The sequence below is a fragment of the Dicentrarchus labrax genome, unplaced genomic scaffold, assembly GCF_905237075.1.
Source record: "Dicentrarchus labrax unplaced genomic scaffold, dlabrax2021, whole genome shotgun sequence".
In the NCBI taxonomy this organism is placed as follows: domain Eukaryota; kingdom Metazoa; phylum Chordata; class Actinopteri; family Moronidae; genus Dicentrarchus; species Dicentrarchus labrax.
The window spans coordinates 27,969,627-27,991,631 of record NW_026136705.1 but is presented as its reverse complement, the minus strand read 5'-3'; the positions used below and the strand labels follow the sequence as shown (position 1 = coordinate 27,991,631).

The 22,005-nt window shown below is 40.4% G+C and overlaps 1 protein-coding gene across 1 annotated transcript in view; it reads right to left on the bottom strand.

Annotated features, from left to right (window-relative positions):
* Positions 1–22,005, bottom strand: part of vps37d (VPS37D subunit of ESCRT-I) — a 42,809-nt gene that overhangs the window by 11,756 nt on the left and 9,048 nt on the right. Inside the window, exon 3 of the mRNA XM_051401377.1 lies at positions 7,634–7,716. Within this exon, the coding sequence (XP_051257337.1) occupies positions 7,634–7,716 (83 nt within the window). The remainder of the gene's footprint in view (positions 1–7,633; positions 7,717–22,005) is intronic.

Here is a 22,005-nt window from a genome sequence, read left to right as displayed (position 1 = left end):
ATCTGCGTCCGGCTTTAACTTCCTCCCCCGTTGACTGACAACAGACGAGCAACTGGTTTGACATGGTTACCTGTTCATCTGATATAGTTCGGTTGCGACTAATGATTATTTTCATTAGCGATTTATCGTTTTCTTAATAAAATGTCGGAATATTGTGAAAAATGCCAGGTGACATATTCAAATGTTGAGTTTTGTCTGACCACCAGCAACAAAATAACACCTGACTAATCAGTTTACTGTCATATAAGAGAATAAAAAGCAGCAAATACTGTGTTACTTTCTGACTAATCGATTAAATGTCAATGTGTCTCTCGTGTTTTAAGATGTTTCATGTTGATTTAGTGACGTACGTACGTCCCCCTCAGAGACAATAAAAGATATTCTCTTGACTCCAGGGCTTAACAACATCACATTATAGCCAAGTGCAATATGCAAATTGGAGAAGCTGGGCAAGAAAAATGTGTCAGAACATCATTATAATGAAGTACTGTACTTCTGAAGAGATACCCTGGCTGTTCTCCGGACAAAAAAAATATCACATCATAATGATTTTAATTGTTTTTACAGTAAAAAATTAAATGTGATGCAACAATTACGTAATATAATAATCCAAATATGTTCTTGTTACCATATCGTGCAGCCCCGACTCATCGTTTTGCTAATTTTTTGTATTTATTCTCCATTACAATAACAATTAAACAAAGAAATTAGCAAAAGCTCAAACTCGATGAGCAACTTTATTGGATGTTGAGTTTATTTTTGCTGCATTTTAACTCGAGGTGGAGGCAAGAGGAAGGACGAGGCATCAGGCTCATGTCAAAACAAGGACGAAAGGAAAAACTCCGGTTGTGTTGTGTTGTCATAAATACTCCATGACCCAAACCCAAACACATACCGGTACTATACTGAAAGTTTAATGTTAATCAATGTCAAGACTCAGCTGTAGCTTTGGCTCTTTTTGTGTGTGTGTGTGTGAGTGAGTGTTACACTTCGATGCAGATTATTGTTTGTACACTCCAGATAAAATTAAATGAGCTTGTGCAGGTAACAGCTGTTGTGTAGTGACAGTGAGGCCGATAAATTCGCTGCGACCTGAGGTTATTTGAATGGCGTCCACGACAGATGGAGAAGCTCACAGTGGGAGGAAAGACACGGTGGGAGGACGTGTAATAAACCAGTAACCCCCCCCTCAAATAACATGACATGGTTGACCAGTTTAAGGACAGTGAACAAGGTCATGTGAGAAGATCTCTTATATTGCATTTTTTCCTCCGAACCAACAATGGATTGATCCTGTTCAAAGGTGATTTCTAGATGTGATTATCAGCTTCTTTAAACAACAGAAAACAATAAATAAACAATAAACAGACACTATTAAACAGCAGGTCAGCATATGGCAACAATCAGTGTTTACATGAGAGAGAAAACCAGGTCACTGGGACAAATCGGGTTACACGGGGCATTTAGATCAGAAACAATCGATCAATCGACAGAGCCATCAGTGGCAACAATTTTCTGCTTTTCTGTTGTAATAAACAGAGAATAATCTGTGGATTGATAATGCAACCCTAGATACAAATATATCAGATAAATAAATACCACATTGATCTGTCGGCCAAGTTGTTTCTCTCTCATATTGTTTACTTTTCTTTTGATTAATAAATAAAGTGCCAGTAAAAACTTGTTTTTTGTCCAGAAGTAGCATTTTAATTTAGTTTTTTTATTAGTAAATGTCAACAAAATGTTTCCTTATTAACAGCTAATTACCACTTATCACCTTCTCCAAACCTTTTCTCTCTTTATTTACAGCAACCTGAACTTTTTAAAGAACATTTAAAAAGGTCCAGTGTGAAACATTTAGGAAGATCGACTGGCAGAAACTGAACATAATATTCATAGGTATGTATTTATTAGTGTATAATCACCTGAATATAGGAATTGATGTGCTTTGTTAACTTAGAATGAGCCAAGGGTCCAGAGTCCACCATGTTGAACCGCCATGTTTCTACAGTAGCCCAGAGGGGACAAACCAAACACTGTCTGTAGATAGGGCCTTTCTTTTTGGCACTAAATCCTGCACACTGGTCCTTTATTAGAAAACAAGAAAACCTGGTTGCCTTTATCAGATTAAAAAAGGACCAGTGTGTAGGATTTTGTGGCATCTAGCGCTGTAGTTTACAGATTACAACCCTCTCGCCTCACCCTACCAATGCAAGCATGTAGGAGAAACTACGGCGGACGCGTAACTTGGGGAAAAACGCTGCTGTAGAAACACGGTGGTTCAACATGGCGGCCTGCTCCTTCGGCAGATAAAAACAGCTCGTTATAAAAGGCCCAACATAACAATGATTATATTATATTCTGTTTCTGCTAATAGATATATACAGACTGGACCTTTAAGAAAATAAGAGAAACCCAGTGGACGCAGTTGAGGTCTGCTGGATAACCCTTAATTATTAATATATATAGACACAGTTTTCTTAAGGGGTTTTCGTATGTGTGTGTACACAAAAGGAGAGCATCACTTTGGCAGCAATGCAACCCCTGACAACCTCAGTCCCTCTTGGCTGCAGTCCAACAGCTTTAACACATAATCAGAATGCCATTGAGAAAGTGAAGCCGTGAACTCGAGTTCAACCAGTCTGCTCTCAGTCCAGCACATATCTGCACAAATACAATAAAACAGGCTTATTTTAGAGGTCATTTTTAACTACAGAAACTCTCCCCGTGAGGGATTTATACTCGCACCAAGGACAAGTTTAAGTTTCTCCATCAGATATGTGTTTTCATGTCGGTACCTGACGAGGAATCTTCCTAATAAGGAAGCCTGTTTGACTTAAGGCGACAGAGGAAAGGAAGAAGCTGTTGGCCGGAGTCTTCAAAGGGAGGGATTTCTGTCTGAAGACGAAAAAGAAAAACATGCTTTTCCAGATTTTCATGGTCAAACTACTGTGAAAAAAAGCATCTGAATTCAGACTGTGGATGTTTTGGAAACCGCTGCATGTGTTGCACAGATAACTATCACATAAATCAAAAAAGCCTTTTGGCTGAAGCAATGACCCTCTGAGGGCTTAATCTCAGACTACTGAGATCAGAGGAGATAGTCACAGAACAAGAGACAGAAGAGAGACGTCTTTGTATTGATTCAGCTCTACTAAAACACAGTTATGTAGCACACACCTACACGCAGACGAGTGTTATTTAACGACTTTAAGAACATGAATTAGTGTCAATCTTCAACGTGCAGTAATTGGAAATTAATTTATGTGAGAATAACCGAAGGTGTAAAATAACAGACGTGTACCAAACATGTGTCCGACTCGCAAACAAACGTATTGAGGTGTTTGCTCTCAGCGTTCAGTCGGCCAGGCTGTTCGGTTTGTGCTGGGTGTTGTTTTAATCAATCAGTGGACAGCCTCTCTAATGACTGACTCATGGTGGTATTGATTGGAGCCACGTGAGGTGGAGGGAGGTGGAGGAGGGAGGTGTGCTGTGTGGATCAATCCGAGCCCAGAGCAGCAGCAGTGTGGGTTTCACGTGTGAATGAGACTCCCTCAATGTCCTGATGAAGGCCATTTTATTATTATTGTGAGTCTGCAGCTGAAGCTTTTTGCATGCAATTTATACCATACTGATAAATGATGCAGTCTTTCCAAAGCTACCTGACATTGTTGTATTCCTACCTTTTATTCACAGTGCAGACAAGTAATAATACCATAAAGAAACATTTGATTTGATCTTTAAAGTCTAATTTTGGAGCCAAAATTCCCAGCAGCCAATTAAAAAAATCAATCAATTGCACAAGAGATTTTTAAATAAATGTTTTCTAATACGGAATGAGAGAAAACGTCTGTTTGACAGTGTCAGGGTCACAGAGACACAATGTAAACTACTGCCGTGATGGACAGACTAACATTTAGCATCAAAACGGACTAATGTTGACACTTGCAGGTGTGTTTTAAGTGGCTTAAAGCCATTGCTGCCCACACTGGATTCAAATGACGAGTACTTGCAAGACGGTGTACTTTCACATAATGGCTGTTATGGCTACAGCGATTATAAAGCAGACATGATGATGCAAGAGTGTCTTCTGCTGCTCAAAGCGCATTTCCTGTCCCTACTGATCTTCTAAAAAGGTGTCATATGAACTCTGTGACTTCTATTGTTAAGGCAAGTTACCAATGATTATTTTGATGGTGAATTGACAAGGAGACAATCGACATATGACGGCCTTCAGCTTGTGTTTGTAGAGTCCCGTTACGTTTTGTCACCAATACAAACACTAGGAAACTGCTGAAGTATGATAATTTTGTCTGACGTTGACTGCTGTTAGTTTGATTAATGGTTTAATAATGTATTGATTACTGACGCTAGCTGATGAGGCTAATTATCAGCTTATTGCACTCAGTTTCTAGCAGCACTATGCCATAAATGGTTGCCCTTTGTGCATGTTTTTAAACTACTTTTCTAATTAAATGTGACATCCTGTGAAAAATCTACCTATAATCCATCATAATAAAGTCTAATATACATGTCAATAAGGATATTCGAGGAACACTGTTCAGATATGTTGTTATATATCGGTCCAAAAACCTCCACAGCGCACACAGACTGAGGTCTGCCAGCTGCTATTCATCATAAATTAGACAGAAATGAAAAATAGGTTTTCTAACTATAGCTGTGTGTGACGTCTGTGCTGTGTGCACACACACTTGTCATGTCAGTACATGCATGTTACAGAAACAGCGTAGTGTTGTGATGGGAGCCTACAGGCAAGCATCAGTGAGCTCACAGAGGGAAACATGAGAAAATGAACTTGCAGCCTTACACCCTGCCGTTTGTACTCTTAATGCTACAATAACGAGCTCGTCATCCTTGCACAGCTTGGTTCGTTAGACGACAACGAATGCGTCAAGGTCAGCGGATAATCCACTTTATATTGGGTTAGACGTTTCCTAACTCTGCTCCCATCAAAACCCAAATTGTTTTTAATAATCTTCATTGGGAGCTATTTCCTTCCCAAAAGGTTGGAGGAAAAAAAGGGTTCACAGTGAGGTTTGAGGATTATTGTGAGTAACTAGGATCATGTTTGTCAAAAAGCTGGTTGTTTTGAGCTTTTCAAGTGTAATTTTTCCATCAAAAAGCTCTACAAATAAAACAAAACCTACAGTATCTGCATGGAAAGACACCACCGGGAGTAAATAGGAGAGTACGATTTGTGATTTGGCCAAATGTGTTTGGAGTTTGGCGATTCTGGCATTTGAAGTGTTTCCAACCTTTTGCTGCATATTTCTGTTTTTGAATTTAATCTAATTTAATTAATTGCAAGGTTTGAACAGGAGAGCACAATTACTACAGTGACTTCCTGGAATGACTTAAAAACAAAGGCAGGATCGATGCTGTTAATAATAGTCTTATATAATCTAATAGTCGAATAGTTATACTTTTAAGCATGTCATATTACTCTTTTTATCATTTTATTATTTAATTAGGATTTCTGGACATTCAGGACTCAGCAGAAACGTTTGCTGTTACGCTGTAATATTACAACTTTAGCGAACGGAACTAGAGCTAACAGACCTGTAGGTAATGGAATTGTAGCCAACGGAACTGTAGCAAACATAACTATAGTTAACATAACTATAGTTAACATAACTATAGTTAACGGAACTGTAGCAAACATAACTATAGTTAACTGAACTGTAGCAAACATAACTATAGTTAACTGAACTATAGTTAACGGAACTGTATTTAACGGAACTGTAGCAAACATAACTATAGTTAACGGAACTGTAGTTAACGGAACTGTAGCAAACATAAATAGAAGAACTGTAGCAAACATAACTATAGTTAACTGAACTATAGCAAACATAACTATAGTTAACGGAACTGTAGTTAACGGAACTGTAGCAAACATAACTATAGTTAACGGAACTGTAGTTAACGGAACTGTAGCAAACATAACTATAGTTAACTGAACTATAGCAAACATAACTATAGTTAACGGAACTGTAGTTAACGGAACTGTAGCAAACATAACTATAGTTAACAGAACTGTAGTTAACGGAACTGTAGCAAACATAACTATAGTTAACGGAACTGTAGTTAACGGAACTGTAGCAAACATAACTATAGTTAACAGAACTGTAGTTAACAGAACTATAGTTAACAGAACTATAGTTAATGTAACTGTAGCAAACGGAACTGTAGTTAACTGAACTTTAGCTAATGGAGCTGTAGCTAAAAGAACTGTAGCCAACAGAACGTTATCTCAGCATATTTCTGTTTTTGAAGCCCACAGATAACTTTAATTAATTGCAGTGTTTGAGCCAGAAACATAAAAATGTCAATTGCTGCGACCTCCCTGCCTCACGTTGTCCCACATAAAATCAAAGGCAGGATCAATGCTGTTAATAATAGTCAGAATACCTCAGTTATTCTTTTCAGCATGTCACATTATCATTTTTATCATTCAGTCAGGATCTCTGGACATTCAGGACTCAGCAGAAACGTGGGATATTACAACTTTAGCTAACGGAACATAAGCTAACATAACTTTATCTCAGCTTCCTGATGGAAGATGAAGAGCTGTCAGCAGGATTCATTTACATGAAATCTGATATCTTCAAGCTCCAACTGCTGGATGTGACCACCAAACATAATTCCAATTTTGCAAGTCGTGACTGGACTAATGAAACAGTCATTTTAAGTGTTACAATAATGAAGCTGTTATCACTAAATGTGAGAGTCAGTAAATTAAATTTCCAGTTCCTTGAAGTTGGTTTAAAGCAAAATACTGACTGAAGTATTTGTCAGTGGCACATCCTCGGTGAAACAAATCCTCCTATTTTACATCCATATGATTTTACTAAAAATGTTCATTTATATTGTGTAAAAGAAAGGTTTTTCTTATATATAAAATTGGTATTTTATTAATGTTTTTATTCTGTCTGATTCAAGTCTGATTTCATTTGTTTTAATCCTGGTTCAACTATGCAAAGCACTTTGTAACTTTGTTTTGCAAAATTATTATTATTATACAATATATCCATTATCACTTCTCATATAACGTTAATATTTTTTAGTAGGAGTCAGTGGGTGCTTTCACAGTACAGCGACCCACTTGGGTTTGGCTTCTTGATGCGTGCAGCCAAGCAGGAGCCTTAATCACCTACAGTATGTTAATATCCATCTCAAACCCGCCCACGTTTTCATAATGTCTCTTCCCTATGATGTCTATATAAATCAGACGAAATGGACTCGCAAGATTTCTTTAATTTAGACAAAAGAAAAAAAGATTTAAGCCCCTTTCTTCAAAGCTGTTAAATCTGAACGCGGGATTGGCCGAACACTCGTACGGGTATGTGGAGAGCTTTCTGCAGAGGCGGCCGTGGTGGAAGTGGGTTTTAGTCGCTCTCAGATGTTGGTGGATTGCTCACTGTATGTATATGCCTCATGTCTTTAGAGATCAGATTGCAGAAGAAGTGGGTGGGCTGTCAGCTAGACTGCTTTTCAAGAATCCTCCACAAACCGTGCTTGCCAAAGTGATGTAACACTGTGATTTCTCAGCAAGAACAAGAGAAAATAGTAAAATTTTAGGAGCTTTTTTTATGTTGTTGTTGTTGTTTGTTACCTCTGAATGCTCCTCTGCACGTGCAACCTCCTCCTGCAGGAGGTTCTGCGCCGTCTGCAGGCTGTGCTTCTGGCCGCGAGCCTCTGCAACGACAAAGAAACATCAGTGATGCATGAGAGAGGAGGACGAGGTATGACTTCACTGGAGTTGGAAGAAGGAAAAAAAAAGTAACTGAGAAACCACAGCAGAGAAAGTTATTTTCCAAATCACAAAGAGCCTTCGGGGTATGTGCTGACGAGGAGACGGTGGCGATGGGATGGACAGTTGTTGGCGAGAAAAAAAGGGAAAACAGGGGCTGTTAAATATTCAACTTTGAGCTATTTTGGGAAGCTGGTCTTAGTTTGGTTCGACCACAAAACTGAAATCCATTTCAGAGTCTCATTTTTGCCATCCACTCATATTACTTTCTGAGATACCACAATTTGGATTTCATCATTTCTCCTGCATGCAGCCAATAAATGTACGAAACGTCACACAGAAACAAAATAAATAACTATGTTTTAATGATTATTTCCAGGCTCTCTTTTGACATCATACCACAATGTTCACATGCGTGCACACACACACACACACACACACACACACACGCATGAATTACTGAATTATAGTCTATACAATAAAAAAGCCTTAACACAAAAGATGGGAGCAGCGGCTGCCACACAACATTAAAACCTGCCCTATCAGCGTTATATCAGGAACAAGCGAGCAGTGACACGATTGACGGACGAGACAGAAAACCGTCGGCAGACACTGATGAACACTGAATGCTCCCAATTTTTGTTGAACAGGTTATTCCAGGTGACATTTTCTCCCTGTTGTGTAAAGGAGTTTGGAGCTTTTGTAGTAAAAACATTGTGCTCAGTAAGTGAATTTCTGAAGCGCAACAGGGAAGAAACGCAGTGTCAGAGTTAGAAAACACTGTGCATTGATAATATAGCACTATATCTATTCAAATTGGGTTAAATTATCATAAAAGTAGGGCTTAAACTGATGGGATTCATTCATGTTAGACTGCTTTTTAAAGGCACTTCCTGTAGTACAGTCTAATTGTAATTAAAATATGTATTTGTATTTGTGAAATGTGTACAAAAAACACGTTTCAATAATGTTTTTCTGCATTGTGCAAAAAAAACCCAAACAAACAATAAGATGAGAATCATACATTGTCCAAAAACTTGGAAAATGCGAGCTCTTATTTTATCGCCCTGTCCTCTTTGGATGTCGACGTGAATGGTATGTGGTATGGTATATATCATAAACTTGTAATTATGGTACCTCCCGTATGACAGAAACATGGCAAAAGTACAGGAGGTCAAAGCTGAACCAGTCTGTGTGATGGATGCTTCCAACAGACAGTTTGGGCTGTTTTCTCTTCCACATTTAAGTGTGTCTAACTTGGGGTTGAGTTTATTTTCAACCTGACTGGCTGCTGGTTTCAGCAACATCACCGTGTTCCCAGATGATGGAGGCCGAAACGACAAATATTGGACCCGAGTTGTACAAAAAAACAACATCAAAAACATTAGAACAGAATTAGAACAAACTTTTGTTGATTTCTTCCCACAAAAGTATAATTTCCACCTTTAAACCCATAAAAACTCACCTACTCCCTTCTACCTCATCAAAAATGACAATATCTGTGAATATGCTAATGTTGTTCATATCTTAAGTTTTCCTGCTGTCTCCTACTTCACTGTAAATCTCCATTCTCAGTGTATGTGCACACGTGTATACGTTGCATGGACCAGGATTGACTTCCTGACTATAGGCCCGTAGGCCCCGCCCCCTTAAAACCCATCATTCTGCACAGTGAAGCTCAGACATCCAACTGTAGGAGCAAAGAAGGTGCATAAAAAGGGTGCCAACCATGAACCACAATATTTTTTCAAGTTGTTTTCGATCTCATTTCCTGTCATCTCTCTGCAGCTAATAAAGCTGCGGTTTCCAAGAGCAGTGTCGATGTTGTAAAAACAACAGGAAGTTGGTTATTGTAGATATATTTGGCTGCCGATCAACATTTGGAAGCTGCAGCAGAAGCTCCTTGAGGCAGTTAAGGTACTTAAAAAGCATCACTGCTGCAATTTGCATGCGTATCAGTTATAACTCAAGTTAAATCCAAAACAAACAGACATGATATGTGGCTTCCCCACACGAGTAGGTTAGAGAAATACTAGTCGATTAAACCATTATTAATATTTTATTAATGTAGGCCACTAGCGGGAGCAGCTCCGGCAGGCAGTCACAGCACAGCAGCTCCCCACTCTCCCTGCGCCCGGATATAAACCAGCGAGGGGGAAAGTGGGGGGGGGAGGTGGAAGCTTGGATGTAGAAAATCAAAATAGTCATTTAACTCCATTCGAGCATGGTGGACAGCTGCTGGCACCATCTCTGATAACGTCAGCCACCCTCAGTAAAACGAGATTGTTTACTGTCCCCAACCCAGAGAGGCTGTGATCCTGCTTGGACTATTAATTAATTATTTTTTGATTAATAACGCTTTCAAATGGCTGTTGAAGCTCAATTTTCCAAGTGTTTTTCTTACTTTTAGACTGGTCTGGATGCAAATTCACGTGTAATCAACGAGGGAAATTAGTCGCCAGGAACATCCCAAACATTTACTTCCTGAGGATATGATTATCTCTGATGTCCATCACAAGTAAACGTCCATACATCCGCTCAGAAATCATAGAGAAAAAGACCCTCATTATAACTCCAGAACCTGCCTAACAATCATCAGGTTTTTAAGTTCAGTACAGCTAATTCAGCTTCTTTTTAATTGCACCAATTTACCCAGCTCGAGATTTCCTTATTTTATAATGAAAAACCCCCCGAAACAAATCCCACTTACATGCAACAGCTCCGAGCAGAAATGGGCACAGCCTGCTTGATAAATATGTATAAGTGCAGTACGCTAACATGTGTTAACCTCCTGGTGATCGCGGCCGGTCATTATTATGAACAGGCTTGACCCAGCTGACTGGAAAGTGTGTCTTCTCCCTCCAAGAGATGCTGTGACAGCCACGCTAACACCCTCACTCCCCCCCGCTGAACAAGTCAGACTGGGTTCAGTGGACACTGAGGGGCAAAGAAAGGTCACAGTAATGACTCTAATAACTCTTAAGCCCCTGAGGGAAATATCTACCCCCCATCTAGACAGAGAGAGAGAGAGAGAGAGAGAGAGAGAGAGAGAGAGAGAGAGAGAGAGAGAGAGAGAATGTACAATGTGTGCAGGCGGCTGCATTTCCAGTCAAGATGTTCTCTCTAAATGTTCCCTGCTTGTCATTGAAGTATGGTAATGCAGTTTGACAGTCAAATAATTCACCCAGATCTTTACAGGTGATAAATTCCCTTTAAAAAAAGAGGAGGGTTTCTGAGCAGAATACATTACAGCTTCAGCAAACCTCTTTCTTTTCTTTTTTTGATGCTGCACAGCACGCTCTGCTTTCCACAACACCGTCACCTCTGCATTAATAATCCATCGCCCCCATGTTACATTTTAGCCATCGTTGTGTGAACGTAGACTCGGCTGTAGTAAAAAAAAAAAAAAAAAAAGCAAGCATGCATTAAGAAGTAGCCTTGTTCATGACCCCACGTTGCAGATGTTGGGTGATGGGGGAGTAATGAGAGGTGACAACCCAGGCAAACAAATACTCCTACAGCATCTGTATGTGACCTACATTTGAGGGGGTGGAGGGTGATGGAGGGGGGCAGGGAGTGGACCTGGAGGCCAGTGCAGCGTATAGTGTGGCGCTTACGCGCGAATGGTGTCGGGCGATGGAGTAACACACTTTGGGAGCGGATATGAGATGATGAGGAGTCGAGGCAGTCACACTGCTGCTGCTGCTGCTGCTGCTGCTGCTGCTGCCGCCACAGAAAGGAAACGCTGCTCGAGGGCTGTGTGAGCTACAGGCTCAAGTTCATCTGTGTAACGTCCATATATACGCTCACACCAGACACTACAGCAAATGTGATTAGAGGTGCATCCATGCTTGCTTGCTTTTTAAAAAATTATTTTTAGGCACTTCTCCAGCGTTAGGCGCCAAGTTGAATATATCAGAGGTTTCAGAAAAGTGTTTTCTCTCTTATGTAATTAACACTTGGATGTTGATGTGAACAGTGTGTATAAGTGGGAAGCTGCCAAATACAGTAAAGATATAAAATGTGGCACAAGTCTGGATGCTGCTGCGATGGATGTTTACAACGGACAATTTTGGATAATTGACTTGGCGAAGTTGTTGTATATTGTCGATTATCAACTGTTCTGATTAGGGATCGTATCAGGTGATATTCACTTTGTTGACTGTTGGTGTTTATCTGCTGGTGTTGCATCAGTTTTGTGCTGGATAAATGTTGTGTTGGTTGTTTCCAACTCGGACGTTGGAGAAGTAATCACCTCTGTTTTTCCAGCACTGGCACAAACTACATGAAACGTACCTGCTCAGCTCTGCAGATATAGACTGCAACAAGGCTGAGATGCTGATCTTTCTAAATATCTTTGTTTTGTGGCACAAAAGAGTGAATTAATAACAGAAAAACACTTTTATTGGCATCGGCTATCAGCAAAATTGTTATTTTAAACAACGGTATCGCCCCAAAATCTCACAATCGGTGCATCCCTAATTTTGATTGATCGTTTTAAGTGATATTTTAAAGAAAAATACATATAAACATACTATATGGTTCTGATTAATGTTCTTTTAAGTTGAATATCTTTGCTTGTTTTTTCCAACCAACAGTCCAAAACCCAGTTTGGGGACGTCTCCTTGGGCTCTGCGATATTGTAGCTGGCATTCTCCAAAATCTTTTTTAACATTTAAAAACAACAAATCATTAAATCAGTTAATTTAGTTTCACCCTGAAACTCGATCTTCACAAATGTGTTAAGCCCCTCAAATGGTTACTATATACCACAAAAGAAAACTTTTTGGATGGTACAACAACATACTGACAGATTTTTCCACTGGGGACTAAGATATCCGCCACAAATTTAATGCAGAAATGGAGACACCCTGCCAAGGACGAGAGTGGGGGAGATTTCTGAATTGATGGAGAAAGGAGATTTAAAAAAAAAACTATTCTAAATCATCCTCTGGGAACAGACAGATGAACAGAGGGACGGACAGACAGATGGACCAACGGACACTGCCCCCCTCCTGCTTTTTGTCCTGCTGTTAAAGGGTCACTTCGCAAAGTTTAAATTGTGGAGAAAACATATTCTCCCACTTAACCCCTGAGTGGCATCTATCCAAGGCAGATACTTCTGGTTCTGTTTGTGCAGGTTTTTAAGAAACCTGCCTCTAAAATGTTTTGCCTGTCAACAGTTTGCATTGGAAGTCCTTTTTCCACCGGAAAGTAATAGTCCCTGTGAAAGCTGCTGACAGTGTGTTCAGAGGGATTATCGGCGATTATAAAACAGCGACGCCGTTTCTGAAAAGAGATGTCGAATTTAAAGTGGCTTGAGCATCACAAATGAAATCCCATTCGTCTCCATTGTACAGGGGTGGAAGCTGAAATCTCACAGACAATCTCAGACCCTCTCAGGACAAATAAGTTATCCCTTTATTGATCCCTGTAGGGGGAGGGGGGGATTCGCTCTCTCTATCCTAAAGTGTGAGGAGCAGTAGGCAGCCACTGTGCAGTGCCTGGGGACCAACTCTAGTTCTGAGCCAGTGCCTTGTTCAAGGACACCGGCAGGAGAATTAACCTACATTAACATACATGTCTTTGATGGTGGGGGGGAAACTGGAGCACCCAGAGAAAACGCACACAAACACGGGAAGAGCATGGAATCAGGCAATCAATAGAAAATTAATTAGCTGAACTATTTTCATATTCAATTAAATCGTTTAAGTCATTTATTTAAGCAAAACAAAAAAACCTCACTGGTTCCAGCTCCTCAGATGTGAATACTTTAGTAGTTTTCTTAATCTCCTGTGATTGTAAATGGAGTATATGTAGGTGTTGGACAAAGCAAGACATTCGAAGAGCTCGGATTCTGTTATTTTTTAAACGATTTAACAATAAATCTACATTATAATCATCAGATTGATAATCAAAATAATCATTGGTCGCAGCCCAAGGATAATTACTTTATTTATTAAGAAAAAATCCCAAATATTCTCAGGTTCCACAGGCAGCAAATGTGTCTGGGTTTCTCAGTTTTATATCACTTTAAATTACATATATTTGGATTATGGATGATTGGTGCTTATTTAAATCCATCATCTTGGGCTCTGAGAACATACTGTAGACGACAGATTGATGGATAATGAAAAGAAGCTTAAATATTTACGTATGTGTGGAATTTACCAGTTTTATTAGAAGTTTGTTCCTTTGAAGAGAATTATTTACTTATCAGGGTGAGTAGGAGGGTTTAGATTATTTGTTGTAATGTAAGATTCCTTTTCTTTATTTTCCAGTTTGAGCTAAACCTCCACTGGCTCTCGCAAGCCCCGATCTCATGTTTCTGTCCTGGACTGAACCGGCGAGTCTGGACTCACCAAATCAAACAAAAATCACATTGTTGGGCTGCGACAGGTCTGCAGTCATTAAAAGTTGAAGAGCCTGTTCCCACAACAAAATAATCGGCTCGACCGTCAGGCACCAATGCCCCCTGAAGCCCCGACTGTCAAGATGTCCAGTTAGGTCAGGTGTAGAGTCAGCATTAAAACCCTCTGCAGTGATCTGAGGTGAGCCTACACTGTGTTCTTGAAGGACTCGTGCTGAGGGAAACACTGATCAATGTGACAGCTACTGTCACTGTGTGGGCTGAGCAGCAAACAGCTGATGTCAACATGTTAATAGATCCGTGCTGATGCTACTGGAGACTTGCAGTAAACACTGACTGGAGTGCTGGAGTAATTCACCTGTCTCAGATGGCAGACAGTGGCTACAGAGGCTCTGCCAGCTTCTTATAATCACTTGTGTTTCTGCTGTGAGCATGTTTTTATATACTGCGGGGTAGTTTTGACCTTGGTGCTCAGCACTTTGGCCACAATACATTTGGATTCATCAAGTGGCCTTGCCCTAAAAATGACTTTTCTTTATTATGTTATATTATCATTCAAAGTGATAAAAAACAGAATAAATGTATCATGGTGAATTCCCATTATTGTGATAATCGTGAATATTCTCACATGGCTTGACTTGAAAAAGGTGTCTATGCTTTGCTGTCGCCGGCATTTTTATTATTATATTTCATTTAAAAAAAGCTCGCCATTTACTGATTTATTTTGAACAAGGGGACCAGGGGGAGTTTCTTTCCTGTCATTTCAAAATCCTAAGCCGGAACCATGGCTGAAGGCTCGGTCTGCCTGTTGTATCCCCCACAAAGACATTTAAACTGGATGTGTGGGAATAGATTCAGAAATAAAGAACAAGATGAGGTGCCTAAATATAATGTTAAAGTAAGTGATTCCATTTGTTTTAATGCTATTTGATGATGATCAGGATTATCATGATAATATCAAGCGATTTTCATAACCCTCCCATGCCTAATTTTTTTTACCAACAATACGCTGGTGCCAACATCCCACCCGGGCACTAAGAATGCCTTCAAGGGGACACTGTTAGTACACTGCATCAAGATGACAGAAGGCACACAACAGACACAGTGCCCTATTTTAATCACACAACGTCAAGCGTGTGGTGGTAGGTTTTTGGGTGCATGCCAGCGTCTCCAAGCATCACCAGATTCATGTATGTGCAGCAGCACAGGGTGCAAAAGGGCTGGCTGGAGTGGAATATAGATCAGAAAGTGTGCTGATTTATAAATACCCTCTCAGCCAGTAACAACACTGGTCTCATGTGTCTGAACCAGCTGAGGCAAACACAGTGAGGTACGACGACAACGGCTCAACAAAAGAAGAATCAGCTTCTTCAGAGTTACATGACGTGAACACACAGCACCAAAAAATCTGCCCAAAACCCCCACATTTGTACAGTAATGCAGCCACAAGAATAAAACATTAAACACCGAGTTGGAAAGGGAGGCAATGACGAACAGGCAGAATACAGGGTTACAACGGACCAGTGTGATATTTGTAGAGGTGTGTGTGGTTACTTGTAGCAGCTTTGTGTTATTTGCGTGTGATTCGAAGAAGGTAAACATGATCGTGTGTAATGCCACAGCACGCCGATGTGAAACTCCTCTAATCAGAGGCTGCAGAACCTGTCCTGCTGCCTTCAGATGGCTGCAGGGATCAAATGTGGACAACAAATACGGTCATATCAATCTATAAATCAATGCAGACTGTCTTACTAATGTTATAGTTGGATGCCAAATTAAACTAGTGGTTGGAGAGTGTTTAACTACACATAGGCATTATTCCTTTATTGCAGCACATTTAGTCCAATGACATTTTTATACAGCGAGTGAATCAATCACAAGAAAGTGAAGCTTTAAATCCTTCTCATTTATCACGGAGACAATTCTGACACGAGAGAGCGAAGAGACTTTTGCAAAGCTTGCATAAAAATATATGGGGGTCTGGTAAAATGTGCATCAGGAAGCGGACTGATTACTGTATATGACAAATGAACAGAGATGTATCAGACAGCATCCATTCTTGCCTTCAAGCACAACAGATTTCCACGTTTCACGCCTGATAACATCGTCTCTGGTCACAGGCTGCTATATCAATTCAACTCCGATGGATCGACTGATGGAGCGCCAGCTGGAAACGTCACAAAACCACGGAGATGCCGTCGGTTGATGATAATGAATACAATTCTTTCCCCTTCAAAAGCTGCAAACACTACTGTACTCAACCGCTATGCGAAATCAAGTGAATAAAAGTACAGTTTAACATGCCGGGCAAGCGATCTGCTGCTGATTATACACAAATAGGTCACGGTATTACAGATGGGGGCCTTGCAGGGCCGTGGATGTATCCGAGGCTTGAAAATTAGCCAGCGAGTCAGCAGTGAATTACACCCCTGCAGCACTGCAGCTCCGTGTTTGTCCTCTCTAACACAACATCCAAAGCGTGGCAACCTGAGAGGCTTTTTCTGTGCCGTCCAACACAAGTGTGATAACAGCCTCACAGATTCTCGTGTAGCGCTACAAACCGAGAGTCACACTTTGCTATTTTTAAGTTTCATTCAGGAATCCCAGCCGAATGCTGCCACGCTCTACTGAGAGGAAATAATATTTGTTATCAAAATTATACACAGTGTCAGCCTGTGAAGCTGTTCTGTGTCCTGTCAATCAAACTGATCAACAACATCACCATCCCTTTTTTCCTTCTGTTTGTGTTCCTGTGGGTCGATGATCTTTCTTCAGTGTGTTCAGTCATGGTCAGTGCAGCTCATGGGATTAATGCTGGGTTTAAAAACAGCTGCCAAGTGGAAGAGCTCCTCTGACTGCTTTATATTAAAATCTATTTCAAGGATTTTACCCAGTTTTGTTCCACTTTGGAAGTCTCTGCGCACTTTCATCCACGCTAACGCTATTGTTGGTTAGGGAAGGGCTTGGTGGGAGTTTCACACACGATCCCTGGAATTAAATCTCCACTGTGAAGTGGCCCCGACAGACAAATTTTATGATTTCAAAGAGTGAAATGTTCAAACTGACTAGAGCCAGGATTTTAATTACAACTTATATGATTAATGGTGTCTTAACAAGCTGACAGTTTAATCCGGAAACTCTGGATTTCACCGGTTGTAATTGTGTCACATTCGGTAACCTGTGAACCTTTAATAAACATACAGTTAAGTTGGGCCCAGCCACAACATGGCTTCAGTCAAACTGTAAACACACTGTCTACTTTAATATTTTCTAGCGGCCTCTTACATCTCACTTTAATGACGAATGTGGCCGGAAAATCTACCCAGCTGGAGCTAATTAACACTGATTAAGTGAGGTGGAGGAACAAAAAAAAAAAAAAAAAAAGCAACTCTAAGCTGTTGTCTTAATATTCTGTCTGTATGCTGGTGTCTGAGGTATTCACATTTGGCCAAAGATAGGTTTGTTAAAGAGTCAGTCTTTATACTTTTCGATGTTTGACAAGATAAGGAGCCGGCTGTATGATTTTGGGCTATGAAGAAGCTTGTCCTGTTAGCCTGTGAGTATTACTAGAAAGTGAGATAGTGAGGCAGTTTATCATTATTACCATAAGCGAGACACTATAAAGCTGTTGTGATGGCCTAATAAATCTAATTCCCCATTTAAAATGAGTAATGTTAAGTATATTTTTAATGTTATATCTTCATTAATATGAGCTTAATTGATCAGTTTTTATAATTTCCTTCCAGGGAGGACCACAAACGTCACAATATAGGTCAGAAAAATGACATTTTCCACAGATTATTTCACCCCAACTGCAACAACAGAGAAAACCCCTCACCGGCTTCCCACCGGCAATGGTAATGTTAGTTAACTAGCTAGTTAATCTATATCAATCATTAGTTAGTTTGTAAGCTGGCTAGAGAAAAAACTCTAGGTAACTAGCCACTGGGTTTTGGAGATGGTAGACAGAAACCCATCGTCTGACACCTCAACCGCACTGCTACAAACACCCTCAGCATCTTTTCTTGCTCTGTGTATCCTCTGACACCACATTTCTCTTACTCTGAATCCCTGAAATACGTATCAGACACTGAGCTCACTCACAGATTCAAAAAGTGAATGTGACCTGACAGCAAAACACCTCATAAATATCTAAATCTACCAACACAGAGTTGGTATCACACGCCCGAGAAACACGAAGGAACATTCAGATCTTTCACATCCTTAAAACCCACCAGTGACTTGTTGACTTTCAGTCAAAGAGCATAAAGCTTTTATTCCAATCTGAATATGGAAAGTCCCACACAAAAAGCCTGGTTACCAGACACCATATGCACTCTGTTCTCCACCTACAAACAGTCAGTTGGGTTCCCAGAGGAAGTGGATATAAAAGCCTTCTCACAGTTCACATTCACTTAGATCTGGTATGGTGGCAGCAAACAAGCCCATAATCCCATTTTGATGACCACACCCAACATCACAAATACACAATACAAAAAGTATGAAAATAAGACGTAGCAAGTACAGTCCTGCAGTAGGATGTTGACCTCTGCTTGTCCTTAACTAGTGGGTGTGTGGAGAATGTACCATGTGGTCGGGGGGGTGGTAAAAAGTTCAATTTGATATAATATTCCTTTCTTTTCGTCGCAATTAAGTAATTTCATGCTTTTTTTTAAAAATGTAAAACATGGATTGGCACATGAATTTACAAGGGATGAAAGAAGAATTATAATAGACAAAAGGTGCAGTCTAGCCGTTGTCAGTAGACTGCAGCAGTCAAACAGCTGAAAACATTCAATGGCATTAAATGATCCGTCACAGTCTACCTCCAATAGTTTGACTAAACTGATGCCAGGAGCTGAAACACGAGGCTGCCGTGCTTAAATATCTGACAAATAGTGTTGTTGCTGCAAAGCTGTCAATGTCATGTGTTATTTCATGTTTTTTTAATAATGGTAAGAGTGCGAATATCCCTTGAAAACGTAACCTAGCATTGAATTCAGTGTCTGATAGCATTGATGATTGGTTAATGTTAATGATTCTTACATACAGCAGGGGATTAATATATCCATCCGGGGTGTTAAGACACTTTCCAGGAGCTATTCAGTGGTAATGTTGAGTTTTAACTGTTTCCAGCTGAACTGCTTAAAAAAGGGGAATCAAAAGTCATATTGACATTATTTCAACAGACATTACAATTGCAATATGATTTAGGATTAGTGGGAATGATCATTTTTGCGTCACAATTTTCATTTTCACTGAATAAAATGTTTAAAAAATCGTTAAAAAAAATAATGATGTGACACTTTTTGGGGTCTGTAGCAACCAAACATTTTCTTACAAAACAGGATTTGTTGGGTATGACACAACTCTGCACTCATTAATTTGTTTACCTTCATCAAAACCTTGCACCTGCTTATGTTAGCCTACGCTCCGACGTACGAGCATCCAGAACTGGGCTAAGTTACAACTGTAGGTCATAAGATAGTTAGACAGACATGATAACATTTGCAGCTCAACTTGGAGCAGACAAAAACACTTCTGCTTGACCTTTTTGGTTTTGAAAAGGGTAACAAATAAACAAACACTTTATATACAGAGTGTCGCTCTTACAGCCCTGTACACTTCACTTCAGCGTGCAGGGAGATCCACAGCTCGACAGGGCTGCTGTGCCTAGTTACGGCTGCTAAGCAATGATAGGACTGTTGCCGCGCAGGGGAGGGGTTTAGCAAGCGGTCCATTTACCTCAGCCTGCCTCATCTCGCCCTACCTCTGCTTCAGTAATGATTGCTCTAATGTGTCCCAGAATGCTTTTCAACACCCACGGAGGAATCAGAAGTGGCCACAGGAGCACATAAACACAGTAAACTAGCCTCTCGTTATGGGAACGCTGACCAGACTGACTGATGCAGCTGTCACATGAAACTTCTGCTGTCTTTTACTGTTTTAATGGGTTTTCTTATTGTGTTATTGGAAAAAAATCTAACTCCAAAATCTAGAAAGAAGCTCTTGCTCTTTGATTCACAGTTAGTGACACCATATCTGACACAGTGTGTTGATGTTTTAAATAGCACCAAAGCTGTGCTGAAAATATCTCAAAGTGATCTGATGCTGTCAACATTTGACCCGTTATACATTTAAAATAAAAAAAATAGGCCTCAAGGCTAAATCAATGCTTTTTATCAGTGTCTCAAGAGTGAATTTTCCTTTAAAACAACCCAGTTTATCTGCTCTATATACTACTAATTTACAAACCTGAACTGCGGTTTAATATCAACGCGAGGGGAAGGTTTCACGGAGCTCAGAAGTATAAACAGTGTGCACCCGTAACCACTCAGCAGTGATGTGAAGGGGTCCTGGAGTACACTTGTACAGGCGAGGTGAGATATTAAACCACTGGCAAAATAGATTTTCAGGGGGTGTTTACTTTCTCTGCAAAAGTGTTCACACACGAGTTCACCGACAACATATTTCTTTCTTTTCCTTACAATATCTTCTCTTGCAACACAATATCTGCTCATGACAACTAAAGTATTATTAATAGTTTTTTTATGATTACAGGGAAGATTATGGTCTTGGTTTTATATTAAAAAATTCAAGACTTGTTTACTTTATTTAATATTAAACTTTACTAACTTTATTAAACATTTAATCAAAACCATGATGTTCCTCTAACCACCAAAGTGCTTTCGTTGCCTAAACTAGAGCTGTACCCGACTCAGAATTTTATCAATTGAATTGGATTTGGCTGTTCAATACGAAGATTTCTTTCCCTTCCAGTCCTTTTTTTTCCGGCGCCCCACTGAACTCCAATCTGGAGGACGCGAGTCTCATGTTTAAATGCCCTGAAAAATGTGAGGTCCTGTTCATAGTTCAGTTATAAAAATCTCCGCGCAACACGGAGCATCTCTCCTGCCGGGCTGCTGACAGCGCTGGAAGGCAGTAGAGGAGGTAAAGGAGGCTGGACCACCGTCTGGTTCAAAAGCGGTTGAGCTGACCGGCGTCACGCTGCCCTCCGCTAACTATGACTCTTCTCCACTTCCATTACACTTAGTTTTGTGGTTTGTGGTCATCTTAAGGCTCAGTTTGTAAAGCTTACAGCCTGCCATCCCGTTGCTCCTGCACTGCTCTGTGTACAAAGATTCAAATGACAAAATGTGAGTCGACTCCGGTCTTCGGAGCCATCGAGTCTTCTGCGGCAGCACAAGCTTAAACCTAACCAGACGTGGGACTTTTAAATCTGGCAAAACAAATTAGTATAAAATAGATGTAATACTCTAAGACACAGGGCTGCTTTAAAAGAACAGGGTCACCTACAGTATGTGTGGCTGTGTGTGCGAGTGAGATTACGTTTCATCTGGAACGTTTAAAAGTCAGTGCCGATGATTAGCAACCAGGCTAACAGCAGAAGGAGGACGCAGAGGGAAACAGATGCCAACAATATTTGTGAGAAACCGTCTGGAGAAGACGTCACGAAACAGCCAAGGTTTCATCTCCACCTGGGGACCACAACCACGACACACTCTGCCAGCTTTCTCTGGCCACAGATCCCCATCCACCAAACAGCAGGATGTATTAAACAATACAGCTGTCTGCCGTGATCCCCTCCACAGTTTGTCTCTGCTACAATTACTCGCCTCAAGAAAACTCTCCTCATTCATCTTTTTTTTTTCTCTTTTCCCCTCTCCCTCCCTTGTTGCAGCAAATGAGAATCAGATGTTTTGCAGAGGAAGGACGGACCCCCACCCATCCTGCTTCGCTGGGGAGGTGGGACAGCATCTGTGTAATGTGTGCACATTGACAGGAAGTTTAACATTCCACCCAACTTCCATCACTGGCCGGCAGCTGAGGCTGTAGAAACAAA